General features: G+C 40.4%; 1 protein-coding gene across 1 annotated transcript; it reads right to left on the minus strand.

Annotated features, from left to right (window-relative positions):
* Positions 1-5318: 5318 nt before the first annotated feature.
* Positions 5319-16230, minus strand: LOC137281162 (monocarboxylate transporter 13-like). Its single transcript, XM_067812287.1, has 6 exons — positions 15999-16230; positions 15527-15670; positions 13146-13391; positions 9996-10171; positions 6998-7208; positions 5319-5551 (listed from the first exon to the last, which is right to left on the minus strand). Exons 1-6 carry the CDS (start codon positions 16228-16230, stop codon positions 5319-5321), a joined length of 1242 nt encoding a protein of 413 aa, XP_067668388.1.
* Positions 16231-20634: the final 4404 nt, after the last annotated feature.

Below are 20634 nucleotides of genomic sequence, written 5' to 3' on the forward strand. Positions count from 1 at the left end.
TTTTTCCTATATTGTTGGTATCGGCACTTCCCCACAAAGGGTTGTGGGCATTAAGATCACCCATGATTATGCATGCTTTAGGAAGCTGGTCGGATAGATCCTGAAGATCGGACTGCTGAAGAGCTGAAGAAGGAGAGATGTACAAAGAACAAAGCGTAAAGGTTATCTGCAAAGTAAGCCGGACCGCAACAGCCTGAAGGTTACTTTTAAGGGGAACTGAGCTATGGATTACATCATGCCTCACAAGAATAGAAGCACCGCCAGTGGCTTTATCACCTTCAGGTGAGAATGAATTAAATGAATTATACTGGCGCAATTCAAATTTATCAGTATTTTTCAGATAAGTCTCTTGTAAACTAAACGCCGATGGTGTATAATCTTGTGTTAATAATTGTAGGTCGTTAAAATTGTTCCTAAGGCCTCTGCAATTCCATTGTACTGATGTCATAAAAATATCTAGGGAGGTTCAACTTGAGACCGTGCGTGTTTGGTAGCGCCACTCCTGCACCCTTTTTGTGAAGGAGTGATCTCCATGTGAAGCGCTTCAAACTGATTTTGAACCGTCACTGATGGTGACTCTTCTAAATGTTGAAGAGCTCTGGTCTGTTTCCTCATTTTTTTCTTTTCTTTGCTAGAAACATGATCAACGCCTTTTGTCGCCTGTGTTGAATTCATGGCTTTGGCTGAGATTATCTGGGACGATGAGGAGCGTTGAGACTAATGTGATATTGGAGGATTGTCATCCAAGGTTATCTGAGTTGCATTCACCCAAGATATTAAAGTCTGACAGGATGTTGAAACTGATTTCTTACCAGATGTTGGAGCAGACGAAGAAACTGTAGCTGAATATGTTTGACCAGTAGAAGATTTAGATGGAGTGTTTACTAATTTCTTTGCCTCAAAATAAGAGATGTTATTTGTGTATTTGATTTTTAGAACTTGGCTTTCATATTCAAACTCTGGGCAAGATTTAGACGAAGCCAGATGTTCACCACTGCAGTTGGCGCTCTTGACGGTATCAGTGCAATCAGTACTCTCATGCAACGTGAGCATACAGACTGGCCTGTCCAAACTTTTGGCATTTGTAACACCGGAGTGGATTCGGTACATAGACTTCCACTCCGATATTACAGTATCCTGCTTTAACAGATTTAGGGAGTACTGTCATACAAAAAGTGAAAAGGTAGGTGTTAGTTTTGACCACATTTGAATCCTGTTTCCTGATGAAACGCTTCACAGAAGTAACACCTTGGTCTTTCAACTCGGCCACAATTTCTTCTTCCGACGTGTCTGACAAACAATGAGACCTGTCTCTAACAATGCCTCTACAAGTATTCAGTGTCTTATGAACGGAGACAACAACCTGTTTGTTAACAAAATGCTGCAAGCCCAGCAGATTGACAGATTGTTGTCGTCGTATACATTCTACCAAGAGGGAACCATTTCTGAGGCGAGTGACATTCTTTACCTCTCCGCAGACACCCTGGATGCCCTTGGAAACAGCAAAAGGGTTTATATTAAGTGGACTCCCATCATCAGTTGCAATAACCAAAACCCTTGACCAAGAATCATTCACTGAAGGGGATACCTCCTCATCGGATGACGGAGAAAGAATGCATATTATGAGCCATGGTATTAGAATATTATTCGACAACCCTGCTCCCCACCCGCCATCGAGTGTCAACATGGACGATGCTGCAGCGGAAACCAGACTGCAACACCAGGGTTACAGGGATGTTATACTCCAGAAATAAGGACATAAATAGCTAAGAAATCTAAAAGATCAAATGCCAGGCTGGTTCGGCCCATGACACAAGTCCTCAGAAACTCAGAATTTGGAGGTCCATACCACCAGATTGGCCCATGAGCCACCGCCCTCTGGCATTAGACTCTAGGCAATTAAATGTAACAAAGATTTGTATATTGAAATTGATAATCAGAAGAACCAATACCCAATATGTTGAATGTGCAAAAAGTGAGCTATTAACAGGGCTTGGCATGACCAGCCGATTGATAGAACCGGGCCCATTCTACCACCCGTCTAGGTGAAGTCAGGTCCAAAGTGGTGTGTTAGGCAATAGGAACACGGTTCCAGGCCCCTATTGCCCTCAACCAGCAGGATCCCCTCCTCCACCGACACAGGGCCACAACCCAGGGCTAACAGGTTGGTGGACCAAATATACCCCCGGGTCCACAACGGGGGTGTTGGCGAGCTCTTGGCATTACCCAGCACCCACCACGAGGAGGTGGCTCGCCACGGGTGCCAGTATTTATGAAATACACCGAACTTAGTTTAGATAGTAACATGTATGCTAATCTATTTTGTTTTCCATTGTCGTCTGCTACCGTAGTTAATGCAGATTATGCATAGCCAAAATGGCTTCAACAATGAGTAACATCTGTGTAAACAATTGCGTGAAGATCGATGGTAAAGACAAAGGACGCGTTGTCTCCATTGTGGCTCCCCTTGGAACATACAAAATGTACAACATTAGAACATATACAGGAGAGATGCGACAGGTTTCAAGGTATTGTCTTGCGAAAATACTTGACACAGTAACGTCTGTGCCAATATGTGGCGAGCTCAATTTACCTACTGATTTAATTGGTGAGCTGATGACGGATGATTGTTTCACCGATGAACCTGGTGGTCGTAACGATACGGATCGATCCCCAAATACCTGACCAACTATATAGACGGTTGCAATGGTTCATGATTGCAAATGGCGGCACGCGCTCTACCGTGTCCATTCAACCAACAGAATTTTGTGACATTTTGTGTACATGTTTTATTTTCCTCAGAAAGGAAGATGGTAGCAATTATGAACCATCTACAGTTCGCGGGATGTTGTTCAGCTTTGACAGGTACACTACTGTTCATCAATCATCAATGATCATGAATTTGAAAGGTTGAACACTGTCAAAACTAAACAAGAAGTTCTAAAAAGTGAGGGAATGGGTAACCTATTGAACCGCTCTCAGACGATGACATCAACAAGCTGTATGAAACAAAACAACCTGGTCCTCACGATCCCGAATCCATTTTGAACACCATGTGGTGGAACACCACCACTCATTTTGGAATCCGTAGTGTCAAACCACACACTGGCATGAAATGGGGAGATGTGAAAACTGACTCCGACGATAGAGAATAGCTTGAATTACCAGGGAGGCAGTCGAAAACATGCCAATGGGATAATCCTTTACGTAACCGTAAAATTCAGCCCAAAGCATGGGCGACTAATGATGAGCGTTGTCCAGTATCCATGTACAAGCTGTACTCGAGCCTCCGTCCTGCAGGATACTCCGCTCCAGATACTCCCTTCTGCATTGCACTAACACCAAGGAACCATCTTGCAAACTCCCCTGATTTAAACAACCCGCTGGTATTAATAAACTGAGCTTAATAATGAAAGGAATGTCCAAAAATGCTGGTTTCGAAAATCAACACTTCACAACCTACAAAGTGTAAATAACTACAGTCAAATGTCAACCGCGAAACATCAGTGACATCTTTAGTGTCAATGTCAAGCGCCAAGAAATGAAGCAGTCTGTTTCAACGAAGAGTAGTTTCCCTTCAACTTTGAACGTAACCTCCGCAATGTCACAGTCCAGCACAAAGGTTACGTTGAATGCTAAGCTTTCCTCAATATTTTCAGCTCATGAAACATTCAGCATTAACTTTTACGGAAGTGCAAGTCCCCCTTTTGCGAAGAAATCCAAACCATCCCCCGACTGAATGAATGTAACGTAGCACATGTTGAAATGCAATTTCTCTTGAGAGAAAACCATTTACAATTTTAAAGTCATGGTCTTTAAGTGTTTAATAAATGTTGTTTGATTTATTTTTGTATGCTTAATCGATGTTGCCTTAAAAATGCACAAGTATGACTGATGCCCTACTTGCGGAGGGTTGCATGTATGTGGAGAAAGTAGTCTGCCCACTGACGTCACTCATTCATGACGTTCCGTTATGTATCAATGCGCCACTGCAGTAAAAGAAAGGGCGAAATATGCATCGAGTTGATGAAAAGTGGTAAGATTTTAGGTGTGTGAGAAACAGATTACTCTACTCGTGTCTGTCAGATACCATTAACTAGTATCTTACAGCTTGTCGTTTCGAAACGTATCGAACTCGCTTTCGCTCGTTAGATAGATTTTGAGACAACTCGTTGTGAGACAAATGGTATCTGACAGACACTCGTTTAGTAATCTCTAGATCTCTTAAGGTCAACCTTATCTCTAAGAATACAATCTTAGACCTTTCCTAAGGTTAACCCCCCGTTGCAGGAAACAACCTTAACTAAGGTTACCCTTAAGGTACGGTTGAGAACTAAGGTTGGTCCAACGCAACCGTAGCGTCACTAAGGTTGGGAAGGGAATGTGGCTCTTGCTTGTATTTTATACAACAACACTGAGAGAAGTTCGAGGAAGCAGAGAGTGTAAAGAGACAGAACGAGCCAACTGGACACGCTGAATTCACGTGGTAACTAGGTACGCTTCCATTACTCCTGCGCTGAAGAGTTCAGGCTTAGCTACGGTTACGGCTAAGGATGGAATCCGAGTTTAGGTTGCCCTAAGGTTGTTTTGTCCTTTTCTCAAGGTGATCGTAACTTAGTGTTTAGGTTCATCTTAGCTAAGGTTGTTTTGAACAACGGAACACTGGTCTCCATGTATTGAAGGACTTTCTCATTCAACAAATGTAGATGTTGCTCCTCATTGCAGAAGGCACTGAACTCTACCAAACACCAACACACTACTAACAATAGGGCTGGGACGGGTAACCCGGATACCCGGGGCGGGTCTCAACACCCAGACCCGTTATGATATTGTGACCAACAGATTAAACATTGTGATATATTATTCTTTTACGAGTAGAAGCTTGTATTGTCTTTAATAGAACCGTAACTAAAAAGTTACGATTGTCAGTCCTAAGTGATTGCTGTTAATCTCCAACGTTTGATAAGTTACGTTCATTTATAAGTGACTGTCCGAAGGTTCGATTCTCGGGTAGATAATTCTGAATATTACGCATTGGCTGAGCAGTTGGATATGACTTTTACGGCCTTTTTAGCAATAACCAGCACTGCAAACGGTGGTGGACTCCTGAAATGGGCTCCACACATTGCAACCTTTCTGGACAATCACACCGGGACTTGGTTCTCGAACACTTTAATCACCAGACTATCCTACCGCCAACTTTATCAAGAATACAAATTGTGAAGAAACTTAATTGCCATCCCGACTAAAACATTCTACACCATCCTTTTGTTGTTTTACATCTAAGCCTTGCAGCTTTCCATATCTGTCTCAAACAATCACTCGCCATTCAGTTCCTTGACTTGACCATCAACACGAGCGTAGCTGTACGTTGTTTCTGTAAAATCCCGTGTCTTGGGTGTATCCGCCGTTCTAACGTTCTCTTCTTGTTTCCTTCTTTGACGTCGATGGAGGAGAAAAACAAACATATCCATCACCCCTGAAAGGATGAAAATGGACCCGGCCAAGTAGAAGGATGCATTGTAACTCTTGGTAATGTCAAATAACCAGCCTGTGAAAGAGAAAGGGTAATGTAATGTACATGTAGTACCTTAAAACACAATATGACACATTATGACAGCTTGTACAACCTTCTTACCTTGACAAACATCGTGATCTTTCAAGCAATCTATTCCTATGGGAACGCCACTGTTTTCAACTTTGACTGGTATAAATTATATGTGCCACGTTGTATCATTGTTGATACATTGAATGCGTTAATCTGTTAGTGTATTTGACATCATTTATTCTGACCCGCAGTATTTCGATTCCATTTCCACATCAGCACGGCCACAGACTGACAACATTTTCTGCTGAAACTGATATCACCATTAAAGGTATGCCAGCCAGATTTGTATCTCAATGGCCTGTCTTCTCACATTACACTGATATGTCGGACAAAAGAATTTTGCCTCACTTGCTCATCCACATGGTGTAACATGTGCTTACATCAGTTACATGTCTTCTTACATTGCACTAACACGCCTGATGAATGAGTTTTACCTTAACCGCTCATTCACATGGCATAATATTCACTTACAGTCCAGTGAATTATACCAGTTACCTGCGATGGGAGACGCTACCATACTGATCCCGCCAGCTAAGACGGAGCCCAGTCCTAAGGCATCACCCGTACGGCGTACGCCGACAATTGTAGAGTAAATCACGGGGATGAAGCCCGAATACACTCCTGCGACAACAAAAACACCATCGGTGCCGTTGACGTTACCATTATTTTGTTATTTTTGGTGTGCAACTCCGACAAGTGCCAAACTCAGTAAAACTGAGCTTTGGATTTAACAACCTGGTGATTTATACCATGTTCAACGCCCTATGGTGTACGATGACAAACAATAACCCAAGCTACTATGTTCATAACTCTACACACAACTCTGCACAATAATACTACTCACATTAGAAATTCAAAGCTAGCATTTTGTGTAGTCTAGTGGTTACAGTGTCTGCTCGCCCCACCGAAGACCCAGGTTTGATTCCCCACATGAGTACAATAAGTGAAGCCGTTTCCGGTTTCCCCCTCCATGATACTGAATATTGCGAAAAGCGGCGTAAATTTAATTCACTCACTCATTCATAGCAAGAATCATATTTCACTTCCCATATATGGTTTGGGTTTCACAGATTGCACCCATTTGAGAAATCGAACTAGGACTCTCAGTGTGACGGGCCAACACTTTAACCACTGGACTACCAAAACGCCGATTTCTTTGAACAGCTGAGAACTTGACATTTCTGTCGCCATAATAATATACATTCCTGTCAGAGAAACCCGGTTAACCCTCAAAGTGTGCTGGGTCTACAGAACATGACTATTTGTCCATTCATATTTCTATTATCCCACTGTATACACAATAGAACTTAGATAGTTATTAACTATTAGCCCTACTCCATTTATTTTTTTTGGTTCATGTAATCTATGCCGTAGAAACTGACGACCTACCAATACACACGCCTTGTACGACCGAGTAGCCGGCCAGGGCATAGAAATGGGAGAGATGTGGGCTGGCGACAGTAGCGACACCACACACCATCAGCGACACGCCGTGCAGGAGGATGACGTTTACGCAGGGGAGGTCACTCACCCAGCCCAGGAAAATCCGGCCGACGATGTTGGATACGCCCATGGTGGAGATGAGATAGGCCGTCATATACTGTAATAAGTGAGTGAGTTGAATTGTGAAGAGCACTCAAGTCATATCAAACATTGTCTGCTGACTGTGGGAGGACATTATCGGTCTCAGAGTGAGTGAGTGAGTCTGGTTATACACCGCTCTCAGAAATATTCCAGTAATATTATAGGACCCCAGAAATGGGTTTCACACAATGTACGTATATGGGGAATCGAACCCGGGTTTAAGGTGTGACCAGCGAACGCTTAACCCCAAAGCTACCTCACCAGCTCTCAGACGTTTACCACTTTCTTGAAACTAGAAGCAACGTTATGGAGTTGACAAATCTGGACATATATACAGGGTAAACCGATATTCGAACACATGATTGTATGAGCGTACTTCTGCACAGTGAATTCGGCGTCGTACACGGATACGGTAGATGCATATAACACTAACAGAGACACGGTTGTACTTTATAAATGTGGATTAATATAGGCCTTTACAACATATAGCATAAATACAGTTGAATCTGGCCATTACGGACTGGCATGGGACCGACTACGTACTATAATGTGCACGTGTTTATTTCGTAAGGTGGTTTCGACCTATGATAAGATGATGATGATGATGATGATGATGATGATGATGATGATGATGAGCTGGCATCTTGTGCCAAGTTGGATATTCACAGAAAAGGTTTGGGAGAAGTACATGTCTTAAGTTATGATAAACTGGGACCAACTCAAAAGCAGTGTGGTTTAGACAATATTAGGGCTTTACTGAAGATACTATGAGTTATCGTAAATTATGAAATCGAATTATGATGTCAAAGATTTAGGCAATATAAAAGGATGTATTACGCAATAAAGACACTATTTCATAAAGAGAATGTGTGTCTGTAATAATACAAATATTGGGGATAGATGTGGTTAACATAAATGATAGACCTGTGTAAAGAAAGACGATACATGCTTGCAGTGGAGGGAAAAATACACGACATGTAGAAGTTAGTGGTTTTCAACGTGGAGGAAGAAATTATGCAATAAAGGAGACACCATGTAATGTAGATTATAAATATAAGCATTACAGAGAATAGATGTAAGAAATATAGATGTCAGATGCATGTTATACAGAGGATAGATATATATCTAATAAAGGAGAGAGATATATTCCAAATAGTTCAAGTTAACCTTTGACACATTCTTTTTAACAAATTACCGTTCAACCAAAAATACGTTCTTGTGCATGCGCTCTGTGTATCTTGAGGTTTCAATTTCATAATTTCATCTCAACTATTGGAAGTTTTGCCAATGAAGCTAGCATATAAACATGTGAAAATGTGAAATAGTTACACAAGGGAGTACATTGACATGAAGGAACAGTCAACAATACGGTGGGACACTCATGCATCTTGCTTTCATTGTTTTGCCTTCAAGGAAACTTATGGGGACTGTATAATCATCACAGATCCGTTTCAAAAAAGTAGATTTATTGAAGTTAAAGACATGGGATAAAACATGTAAATACATGATTAAAGAATGTCAATATCCTCCATCTGGTCCTGGCGTGCGTGATGCACCTAATTCTACTTCTGTGTTTAAATCCATAATCACTGAGCGATCACGCCCATGTTTTGAGACGGGCCCTGATTGGAATACATCATCACAAGGCTATGAGATAGTTTCATAGGGAATAACTGCTTGCAGAGTTCTTTTGCAGATTTGGTGGCATTAAGTTTTCTTTTGGTGTTGGAACAATTAATTGAAATAAGGGGTGTTCTTCGCTTTGCCTAGCGCTTGAAAAACATGTCAGCTCTTTTGGTGATTTGTTAGGCATCTTTAGACAACATTGTTTTCACCTCAACGCTTCTACACGTATGCTAACATCACTGGAACTCGCAAATGTAAAAACAGTGCTTGTACATTTTACGCTGACACACATTTCACAATGTTGTTGGCCTCTTTATCCCATGCCTTAAAGGGGTACTGATGCGGAGCGAATAATGTTTCTCGCCAACGGTCTAATTACGAAACCAAACAGCAAATTGGTCAGCAACCGCTCCCTCGACCGTAACGGACAAAGGGACTGGGCTCCTCTCCACATTAGCAGAATGTCTTCAACTTAAAAAGTGAGGAGGCTGGATGCCCATCATATGCCGTAATTTAAAAATATCCATGGTATTCCTTATCTGATTGTAACAACATATCCCAGCAGTGTAGTTTTTATTTATCTTTATATATATATGCCTCGATGGTTTAGTGAATGATCCAATTTGATCCTATTTCTGTGTTTGTTACCTCGATATTTAATCATGTCATGTGAAAATATGATGTCTACATACACGTAGCAAGCAGCAGAGATCTAGAACCAGTCACGAATTCTGGGATATCATCCAGGTAATCCCGGGAGAAAGACAATAACAAAAGAAACCACCAGTCCATGGAAATTGCTCCGCATCAGTGCCCCTTTAATGCCTCATGAAACTACCCTCAGTTTGACAATTATTATATGGCATGTTTGAAGGCAAAACATTTAACATTCCATTTAAAATTACTAAACTCAATATCCTGTTAGACAACTGTTACAACTGTCATAAGAACAGAATAATGGTCTAAAAGATTCATGAAATTGTGACACACCGGGTGCCAAAAGGCCAAAAGTTGACTGACTATAACATAGAGGATTAATGTATGTAGCGTAACACTAGATAGAAGTATGCAGCTTTGGGGAATATACTACTAAGATATAAACTTATATGCAGTACTACAGCGATATACAAGAGACAAGACTATGTCAATTATTTCTATGAGACAAACAAATGTTGACCTTCTCAATGCCCATCTGTGTCGCCATGTCGGGTAGATGGACGAATGGCACCATGTACCCTAAATGTGCCACGTCCACTGCAATGACGAACATCGTGAAGCATGGGTTACAGAACAAGCTGAAGAACTGACTCCAGCTCTGTCTGTTCGTCTCAGTCGGGCACTTCTTCCTGGTGGCTGAAGACGCAGAGAGAGGAACAGCGATACATCACATGCGACAGTTTCTTGAATAATGTACTGTTACGAGTGTGTATTTTCTGTATATTTTGATATTAATTCAGAAATAATTATTGTTCAGTCACACTGATTAGTGCTTTGAATAATAAATATGATGGATCGCATTTCATGATCCGCATTTTTAGGATTTTGGCAGCAGTCTTGTCCGGGAATTATCTGTCCTTGACTTCCTGTTTGTTTACTTCCGGGAGACTTTGTTTTGAGGGCATTCTACAGTGTTGGCGATGGTAGTAAGTGCTCGTACTTTCGGGTAACGACTGAAAATATATGTGAATGCTAGCTGCCGTGTTCTGAGCGAACACGTTCACATTTATTCACTGGAGTTTACATCGCCAACAAACCCGTCAACACCCGAATCTGCTGTCAGACTGCTCGCCGTGTTACATTCTGCACGACTGTTTCCCTCTCACACTAAGACTTTGGTGAGTTTGCTATACTATATGTTTTGTGACCTGCTGCCTTAGATGTTGCCGCAGTTGTATTGTATTTGAAATCTGTATTGTGAAATTGACTTGTGACTTTGCATAACTTGCTCTCTTTGTCTAAATAATACAGAATTTGAACGTTTACGATTTGCCTTTGTTCTGTTTTGCTGGTTCACAGGGGATTTCTTACATTGTTTGTCACGGTAAATTCTTAACCATAACCGTAACAGTACCATGAGGTAATTCTCACACTGATTGATATTGAATTGCTTCCGTCTGGTAAATATATCAGTAACATATACGTATGAATAGTATGGACTATTGACAACACTGGCACAATACAATACTGGCTGTCGGCATATGTCCATATTGATAAACCAGGCCGAAAATGCATATCAACCATATTAGTCCCAAAGCCCCAAAACCATGTCAGTCGTATTGCCTAGCTAGTAAACTGGCATGGAATGACGCAAAAAAATCGAAACTTCGGTAGACGGAGCCTAAGATATTTTAGAGTTGCGTCCCTTGATGTGGGACAGTGAAAGCTCTCAAAACCGGTGCTCGTTCAACTCGGCGTGCTCTTAATATATGGTTATAATTTAAAAGTTCTAGAACAGTTTCCATTGCTGGAATATTGCTAAAAGCGGCGTATAATCATACTCACTCACTTTCGATAGTCAAATCAGCCCGAGACTACCGAGACTACCTCTGTCCTCGGAGTCATTTCGTGAAATGACTAAGAAAGTCGATTCTTTTGTGAAACAATAATCAATATACTTCCGTAATTTTATGAAATTTCACTTAAGAATCTATAAAACTGGATCACAGTTTCAACATAATTCATGGTCACTAACAATTAAAACTATTGTGGCATGCTACCGTTGCACTTCAGCTTGCCTGTAAAGGATTTACACCTGTTTGTTTGACACAAACCCCAGTCCACCCTGAAGTATATTGAGTGTTGTTACACAAAATGACTGACCCTGTTATTCATTTCACGAAATGACTGATTTCACAACCTGACTGAAACATATACTATCCCAAAGAAGAAACGCATAGGCGATTTGTATTTTTTAAAATCTATTCACTACGTTGTGTTCAAACAATCGTCAAAATATGCAACAAGAGTGTTAATAACATGATGTGATTACACAACTGCACAATTACAGATCGATTTCACCTGACGATGTTGATTTTGATAAGATTTCTTACAAGGATTAGAAAGGCATTGCCACAACGCAACAGAAATCATCTTCCAGTTGAAACTGTGCAGCAAAGACCATTCACTCTCTGGCAATAAAAATCCGGATTACTTTCAGAAAATGACATTCGTATTGAAGGAGTTTCAAGCTCATTTCACTACGTCACGTCTTGAATGCGACACGGAACATCGCCATTGAAATGGACACTGGAAACTACCAATCTTTTGTTGCCAGGCGTCGGAATCTTAGTCTGAGCAAGATGTCATGGCTTGCAGCTCGTTGCAACCACAGGTATAACATAACAGTCACCGTACAGACCTCGAGTTACCACGGCAGCCTAAGATCGGTATATCCAGGCACTACAGTTGCGTGACCGTACTGCCACGGGTGAGAGCACAGCAGCCAGGGTGCCTGGACTAAAGAAGGTATCTGGTCAAACAGTACGGAACAGGTTGAACGAGAGTGGTCTGAGAGCCAGCAAAACGGACGTCAGGGTCGTGCCACGTCGTCACCATCGCGCTCAACTTTTCCAATATCTAAAAGTATCCACTTGGTTGCATAGACATTACCCTCTTCTAAAAATTTCATGCACTAATGTCTATTTGTGGACAGATTATACATGTTATGCCCATGTATTTTCTGTAACTTGTATTATTGATTAAATGATATGTATTACTGGGTCACATTTCGTGTCATAGCTGTTCAGTGCAATCAGTATTTTAGTGACATGCCTTTAAGGTTTTGCTCTAGAGTTGCCTCCATTTGGTGTGCTTTAATGGGTCTGACTGGTCTGACCGCTCGGCGTGTTACATTCAGTATAATTGTTTCTCACTCTCAACCAAGTCTTTGGTGTGTTGATGTTATATTTGTGACCCGTTAATTTAGAGTTGACTCTATTGTGAATCTTTGTATACAGCGTTTGTTTGCTCAATACATATTGCGGAATATTGTAGATTTGTCTTACACCTTTTGTCATGGCAAACTATGCACCATAACAAAAGTAAAACAATTTGTTTTAAAGATATTATATTCGAAAAAGTAATGGATTGGGCACAAGTTATCCAGCTTAGGACCTCTCCAAGAAGTTATATGCCTCCCAGAACATGTGTCATATTTACATTATAAAAACAACAGGAATTTGTGGAATATTGCAACAGATCTCTCGCCTATGCGTTTCTTTTTTTCTTTGATAGTATATATAGAGAGCTCTGTGATCAAACTGTGCTAACGACTATCCCATAGATCCCAATGAAGTTCATAAAAACCTCAAGTGAACACGATAAATACCTGTGATATAGTCTGGGGTTCTGAAGACGCCGGCACAGACTACACCATTGAGGACGAGTCCAGACAGTAGAAGCAGCGTGCCCCTCCAGCCGTACTCCCCCAGTAGGTAGGTGTAAAGAGGGGGCAGAGCTAGCGTCCCAATGCCACTCCCACAGGACGCTATGGCGTTGGCGAGTCCTCTGTGTTTGTCAAAGTAGAGCACCACAATCAAAGTTGAGGGCACAAATGCCAAGCCAAGACCTATACCTGTAAATGCGTTATAAATATTAGTCTTTTGAGAATAAGTAACCTTAAAAAACAAACAAAAAAACAATTGTTTGCATTGTTTGTAAACAAACATGGCCGCCATTAGGCTAACCGCGATCAAAGGCAATGACCTGGTTAGTTAAAGTTGACAGTAACATAATAGGAAGATTGAGAAGCATTTTACAGACCTTATATTCCTACAACCTGTTTGTTGTTAAACTGAATTCGTGGAAACAGAAACATCAAGATTCCGACTAAAGATGGTACTTGACAGTATCACAAATGACTTTGCCACTGCCTACATACTATCGACCAATAGTGTACCAGCATATCATGTCATACCAGTTTCCGGGCAGAACATTATTCAGTCAATAAACTGTTACTCTTCAATTAGTGAGAAACAACATCAGTCTATCAATAACTTGTTGCCAGACCCTTATAAATCCCAAACTCTGCGCAATCACCCTCGGCCTCACACTGCCACCATGACGTCACAGTCTTTGTCGCATGCGATAAATCTTCATTCTATGCATACGCATCTCTCAGGTCCATTTTATGGTCGTGTATTCAACATCTCCAAGAACTCCTCTTTCAGTTGACCATCTGGTGCACTGAAGTTAATTCTTTCGTTACTGATTCGGATTGCGACGAAACTGCTGTACTCGACTGGGACAAATGATGAGTGTGTAGCACGCCTTCCCCAGAACAAACTGTTGTTAATCTTCACATTTGTGGAGTTTCCTGACAGAAAACTTTTTCTGAATGTGTTCGTGGGATGGTTGTCTTGTAGATTTCCCAACTTTTACCAGATGACTTTCCCCCAAAATGACAGGATTTGACGTGTAGTGTAGTGTAGTGTTTGCCAAACAATACACAGTCATCCACCAGGATGACAGATGTTATTTAGTTCTATGATATTACATTTAAACGATCCTAACAAAATAGTAGATAAAAATCATTTGTGTTGTATTGATACGAATCAGAGTTTGAGCTCGCACGGGCTGTCTCCGCTTGGTTTTATATTTTGTGGTTCTGATTTTTAAATTACATTATGGATAATAAACAGGATAACCATAATGAACAATATTTCAACTCGGACGTATTTCCCGTCATCACTCGTACCTCGTTGCATTGGTTACTCTCTCAGTGTGTCAGTTCAATTAAAGTCAATTGTATCAGGTCTCAGACGTCTACCACTGTGCTGATATATGAAGTATTTAAATTAATCTTAGATTTGTAAATATGACCGTAGGATTCTGAAGTTAACTAGGGACATGATTCTGTAGATAAAAACACATATCTAACTATGACCTACTCATCTACTAAGACGTCATAACTAAGGCCATTCACCTACTTAACATCGTGACCAAGTACAAGTAAGGTCACCCACTTAATGAACACTGTAGATTTATACAGGTGAGGTCACCCACTTAGTGAACACTGTAGATTAGTACAGGTGAGGCTACTCATTTAGTAAAGCCCGTAGTTAAGTACAGGCGATGTCACGGCGTTTTGAACACCGTACAAGTACAAGTATGCTCGACTCGTGAAGGTTTGGGGTAGAATAGGCCTTCAGCAATCCATGCTTGCCATAAAAGGCGACTTTTCGTGTTGTAAAAGGTGACTGACGGGATCGGGTGATCAGACTCTCTGACTTGGTGGACACGTGTCATCGGTTCCCAGTCGCTCAGATCATTGCTTATGCTGCTCGTGACTGGATTGTATGTGGTCCAGACTCAATTATTTACAGACCGCCACCATATAGATGGAATATTACTGATAGCGGCGTAAAACTAAAATCACGAAGTCACCTACTTAGTGAACACCGCTGCCAAGTACAAGTACAGTTTCCTATTTAGTGATCACCGTAGTTAAGTGCAAGTAAAGTTACCTATTTAGTGAGCACCGTAGTTAAGTACAAGTAAAGTTACCTACTTAGTGAGCACTTTAGCTAAGTACAAGTAAAATTACTTACTTAGTGAGCACCGTAGCTAAGTACAAGTAAAGTTACCTGCTTAGTGAGCACCGTAGCCAAGTACAAGTGAGGACATGCGCGTATTGAACATCGTAGCTACCTTCAAGTAAGGTTACTCATCTAGTGAACACCGAATGTAATTACAGGTAAGTCCACTCACCTAGTAAGACGCCGTAGCTAATGTAGAGATAGGTGATCCCCGTGGCGAACCAGCTAATGAAACATCCCACGAAGGCCAGGAGAGTTCCACCAATCGTTGTCTTCCGTATACCAAACCTCGTTGTCAGAAACGCAGCCAGTGGTCCTGCGAATGTCATTCGTCACATTACTTGGTAAGTGAAACATCGTCGGCTAACCGTACCATGTAAACGTCATGCAGGCTCGGTTTTATCTGGACATTTTCCCCCGTACACGAATATACTGACTGGCCCCAGGTGGGAATAGTGATAGACCAGTTGACTTGTAAGTGGACATTAATATTCGTGATTGCTCATCTTTCTTTGACCCTTCAACTATATCCAACAATAGGACACTGTCGTGGACAACCTGTTCTGCTTTCTGATTAGTAAAGAACCTGCAGTGATCTGTATGGTTGATTGAGTGCATTTTGGACAAATCTCACTTTCTTTCACCTGTGAGGAAAATCAACCCAACTGCTAACGATCCAATCCACGCGGTGACCTCCCTGGAGGTGTGGAAGTAGTCGATGAGTTCCACGTAGATGATGCCGAACGCTGTCGCTGTTCCAAGAACACAGAACTGGCAGTAGAGCCTGCCGACAACACACACCCAACCCCACCCTCCATCCGGCGGGCCTCTCGTTCTGACATCACTCCCGGTCAACTCTTCAGAAATAATTCCCATGGATACTATTTATACCTGAAACAAGAATGAAATACGGCTACGAACTTCTTACAAGAATGAGTGAGTGAGTGAGTGAGTGAGTGAGTGAGTTGATATTTAACGTCACATCGGCAATACTTCAGCCATATCGTGACGAGAAAATTTAACACTGAAATGGAATATATGTATGTTATAAAACCTGTCGACAAAGGACAGTAAAACAACTAGAATATCACAATTTGAAATGGAGCCAGTGTGGAACGTTAAAACTAATACCACTAGTTAGACAATACAATATAAAAACAAGCTATAGATCGCCAAAAATTAATCGTATTGAAAAGCGTTAAATTTAGAAATCGTTGATTGTTTTCATTATAAAACTGAATGTTTTAACATGCGTGATTATATTTGTGTGAATATTTAACAGGAAGACACATGAAGAAAAAACATATTTAACTGGTTGTTGCAAGTGAAAAAATAGTAAACAAAGAAACGTAGGAACGCGTGTACTTACTTCTATACCCGCTGCTGGCGGCCTGTACGCTACATCAACTCATGATGCTTTTATCTACATTACACCGGTTGATAACACAACTGTGACTGTGGAGTCAACTTACTGAGTTTCTTTTTTTTAGTGTTTGAGCATGTCTCCGCATACAACTCCATCGTCCAACCTGTGACCTCTTCTAACGTCAGCATTGCACCAGCACAGAACGTAAGACATCCGATGTAGTATTTCACACAGTGTTATCCACACATCACTCAGATCGCTAAGAAAACACAATGCCATTTAGAAAGCTGTCACATTTACCTTATGTAATCTTGATGGTTTCAGGGCCACCCCCGATTCGAAACCACACCCTCAGAATAAAGTGTTCGTGGGATGGTTGTCTTGTAGATTTCCCAACTTTTACCAGCTGACTTTCCCCAAAACTGACAGGATTTGACAAAGTGTAGTGTTTGCCAAACAATACACAGCCGTCCACCAGGATGACAGATGTTATTTAGTTCTATGATATTGCATTTAAACGATCCTAACAAAATAGTAGATAAAAATTATTTGTGTTGTATTGATACGAATCAGAGTTTGAGCTCGCACGGGCTGTCTCCGCTTGGTTTTATATTTTGTGGTTCTGATTTTTAAATTACATTATGGATAATAAACAGGATAACCATAATGAACAATATTTCAACTCGGACGTATTTCCCGTCATCACTCGTACCTCGTTGCATTGGTTATTCTCTCAGTGTGTCAGTTCAATTAAAGTCAATTGTATCAGGTCTCAGACGTCTACCACTGTGCTGATATATGAAGTATTTAAATTAATCTTAGATTTGTAAATATGACCGTAGGATTCTGAAGTTAACTAGGGACATGATTCTGTAGATAAAAACACATATCTAACTATGACCTACTCATCTACTAAGACGTCGTAACTAAGGTTTCAGTCCCACCCCCAATTCGAACCCACACCCTCAGAACAAAGGACAACCAGCGAGAGAAATTATTTCCAAAAACTCAAACCACATTGGGGAGAGAATGTCAGTCCATACATTTTTTCAAGATTTGTATGAACGCTGTCTGGCGTTTCAGTGACAGTGACGTTTGACGACAGTCAGTGGTGTTTTGATGACGTCAGGGTTCATTTGTAGAGCATTCAGGACGTTCTGGGTATATTCCAGGTTTTTTTCGAGATACATTTGAGCTGTATTCCAACTTCAGTCGAAATAAATCAGCAGCAATCGGGAAGCATTCCGACTCATTCGAAACACTTTTGAGACATTTTGACAGGACTTGAACTGGCTTGTCTTTTCTACCTTCCTTCAAATAGGTTCAGAATGATATATATAACCTACGTTACATTTGACCACTTTCTAAATGGCGTTATGTTTATGAGAGGGGTGCGACTTCTACTTTTTGAAGTCACTACTACCATGCGCGCAGCACGATAGACATTTTGCCTATTTTACTGAAACCATTCTTGTATTTACTGTATGCAAGGCAGACGTGCCCAGTGAAGATCCGGGTTAAAACTGATCTTCAGTAACCCATGCTTGCTTATCAGATGTTATTATGTTCTGTTACTTCAATGTAACTGAGAGGAATATAACAAGAGGAAACGTACAACAGGAAAGGGAACAGTCACCTTGGTTTGACTCTGAGTGCAGGAAAATGAAGAAGGAGAAATATAAAATGTTAAATCTTTTTAGAAAGTACAAGACTTATTTTAATCTTCAACAGTATGTATCTGCCAAATCAAAATTCAGGAAATGCTGTGACCAGAAGAGAACTGCATACAATTTGAACCAAAGCGACAAGATAAATCTAGCAGCTAAATATGGAGACTGTAAATCTTTTTGGAGTATCGTTAAACAAGCACTGAACCCTAGGAGCAATCAAGGAGATATTATACCTGGCGAATGGTTTTCCTATTTTAAAGAACTATTAAATCCTGCTCTGGAACGAGAAGAAACAGAATTTGATCTCACTGTTAAACAATTTATACAAAGCCATTCTTGTGACACTTGTCCCTCTGCTCCCTGGGCAAATGATCTGCTTAGTAAAAATATCACTGAGGAAGAAATAAAGGAAGAAATTAAAAATCTTAAAAAAGGAAAGTCACCTGGTGAAGATGGCATACCGGCAGAATTGTATGTGATTTCATCAGAAACCATTATTCCATATTGAACCTTACTTTTTAATGAAATATTTGATAGTGGTGTATTCCCTGAAGCATGGAATCAGGCTATTATTCTTCCCTTATATAAGACTGGATCAAGAAGCAACCCATCAAATTACAGAGGCATTTCACTATTGGACTGTATTGGGAAACTTTTTACAACGATTCTGGAGCGGCGTTTAAGGACATGGATAGATATAGATAATTTAATCTCAGAAGCACAAGCTGGATTCCGACCGAATTATGCTACCGTTGATAATATTTTTACTTTGCAAGCTTTATGCACCAAATATTTGTCTAAACCGAAAGGTCGTTTTTACTGTGCTTTTGTTGATTTCAAGAAAGCCTTTGACTATGTGGACAGGGAGAAGCTATTGTACTTGCTATTGAGTAAAGGTTGCCATGGTAAAATGTTCCGGATTTTGGAAAGTATGTACAAATCTGTTAAAGCTTCTGTCAAGATTGGAACTTGTCAAACACAGTCATTTTCTACCTCCAGTGGTGTGCGTCAAGGCTGTATCCTCAGTCCTATTCTTTTCATTTTCTTTATAAACGAATTAGTACACGAATTGTATGAAAAATGTTCCCACGGTATATTTGTATCCCAGGATATAATGGATATTATGCTGCTTCTGTTTGCTGATGATCTGGTTTTATTCTCTTACACAGTTGTAAATTTGCAAAGGCAATTAAATGTCCTGCATTCATTCTGTTTAAAATGGGGACTCCAGTTAAATCTTGATAAGACAAATATAGTCGTATTCAGAAACGGGGGAATAGTTGCAAAAAATGAACAATGGACATTTGGTAGTGTAAAATTAAAAATTGTATCATATTATAAATATTTAGGTATCATGTTCTCATCCAGGCTGATTTGGTCCACAGCTTGTCGTACTCTTGCATTGCAGGCTTCCAAAGCTGTTTTCCCCATATACAGATTGTTTTATAAGAACAAGTTCTTGTCTTTTTCATCAGCATGTAACATTTTCGATGGTAAAGTTGCACCTATTTTATTGTATGCATCGGAAATATGGGGCCTTCAATACCACGACTCTATTGAAAAGGTGCAGACATCCTATTTCAAACGTTTTCTGTGTGTTGGTAAATTCGCAGCGAATAAGGCTATACTAGGTGAAATTGGTCGTACCAATATGTTTGTTTTAAGTAGATACAGAGCTGTTAAATACTGGATTAAATTGGTTAGAATGAGTGCAAATAGGTATCCACATCAGTGTTATAACATGTTGAAAGATCTAGACGACAGAGGTAAAAGGAATTGGTTTTCAGATATTCGTTTTTTACTTTTTGCTTGTGGGTACTCTCACGTATGGGTATATCAAAATGTTGGAGACGAGAAATTGTTCCTGTATATGTTCAAGCAAAGATCAACAGATATTTACATTCAAAATTTGCAAGGCAATGTACAAGCATCACATTTTTTGAGTAATTATAGTCTTGTAAAATTAGGATTTTACACTGAATCGTATATTACATACCTGTTCCATAATAAGACGTTACTGAAGGTATTTTGTAAATTTCGAATCTCCCTGCATAATTTGAATGTGAATGCAACCAGACGAAACAAAGATGCAGAAAGACAGCACACTTTGTGTAACTACTGTAACACAGGACATGTCCAGGATGAATTTCATATGTTACTGCAATGTCCAGAATTTAATGATCTGAGAATAAAGTATTTAAGATTTCTCGATGGCAAATATGTATGTAAATCTCAAATGGTAAA

Source organism: Haliotis asinina, chromosome 4 (genome assembly GCF_037392515.1).
Source record: "Haliotis asinina isolate JCU_RB_2024 chromosome 4, JCU_Hal_asi_v2, whole genome shotgun sequence".
Classification (NCBI taxonomy): Eukaryota; Metazoa; Mollusca; class Gastropoda; order Lepetellida; family Haliotidae; genus Haliotis; species Haliotis asinina.

Coding starts and splice junctions, on each gene's coding strand:
- LOC137281162 (XM_067812287.1), bottom strand. CDS start 16,230: ATGGGAATTATTTCTGAAGAGTTGACCGGGAGTGATGTCAGAACGAGA. Junction 13,392..15,526: donor TAGCTACGGCGTCTTACTAG/GTGAGTGGACTT, acceptor ACGCATTTACAG/GTATAGGTCTTGGCTTGGCA. Junction 5,552..6,997: donor CGTACAAGGCGTGTGTATTG/GTAGGTCGTCAG, acceptor TCTCTTTCACAG/GCTGGTTATTTGACATTACC.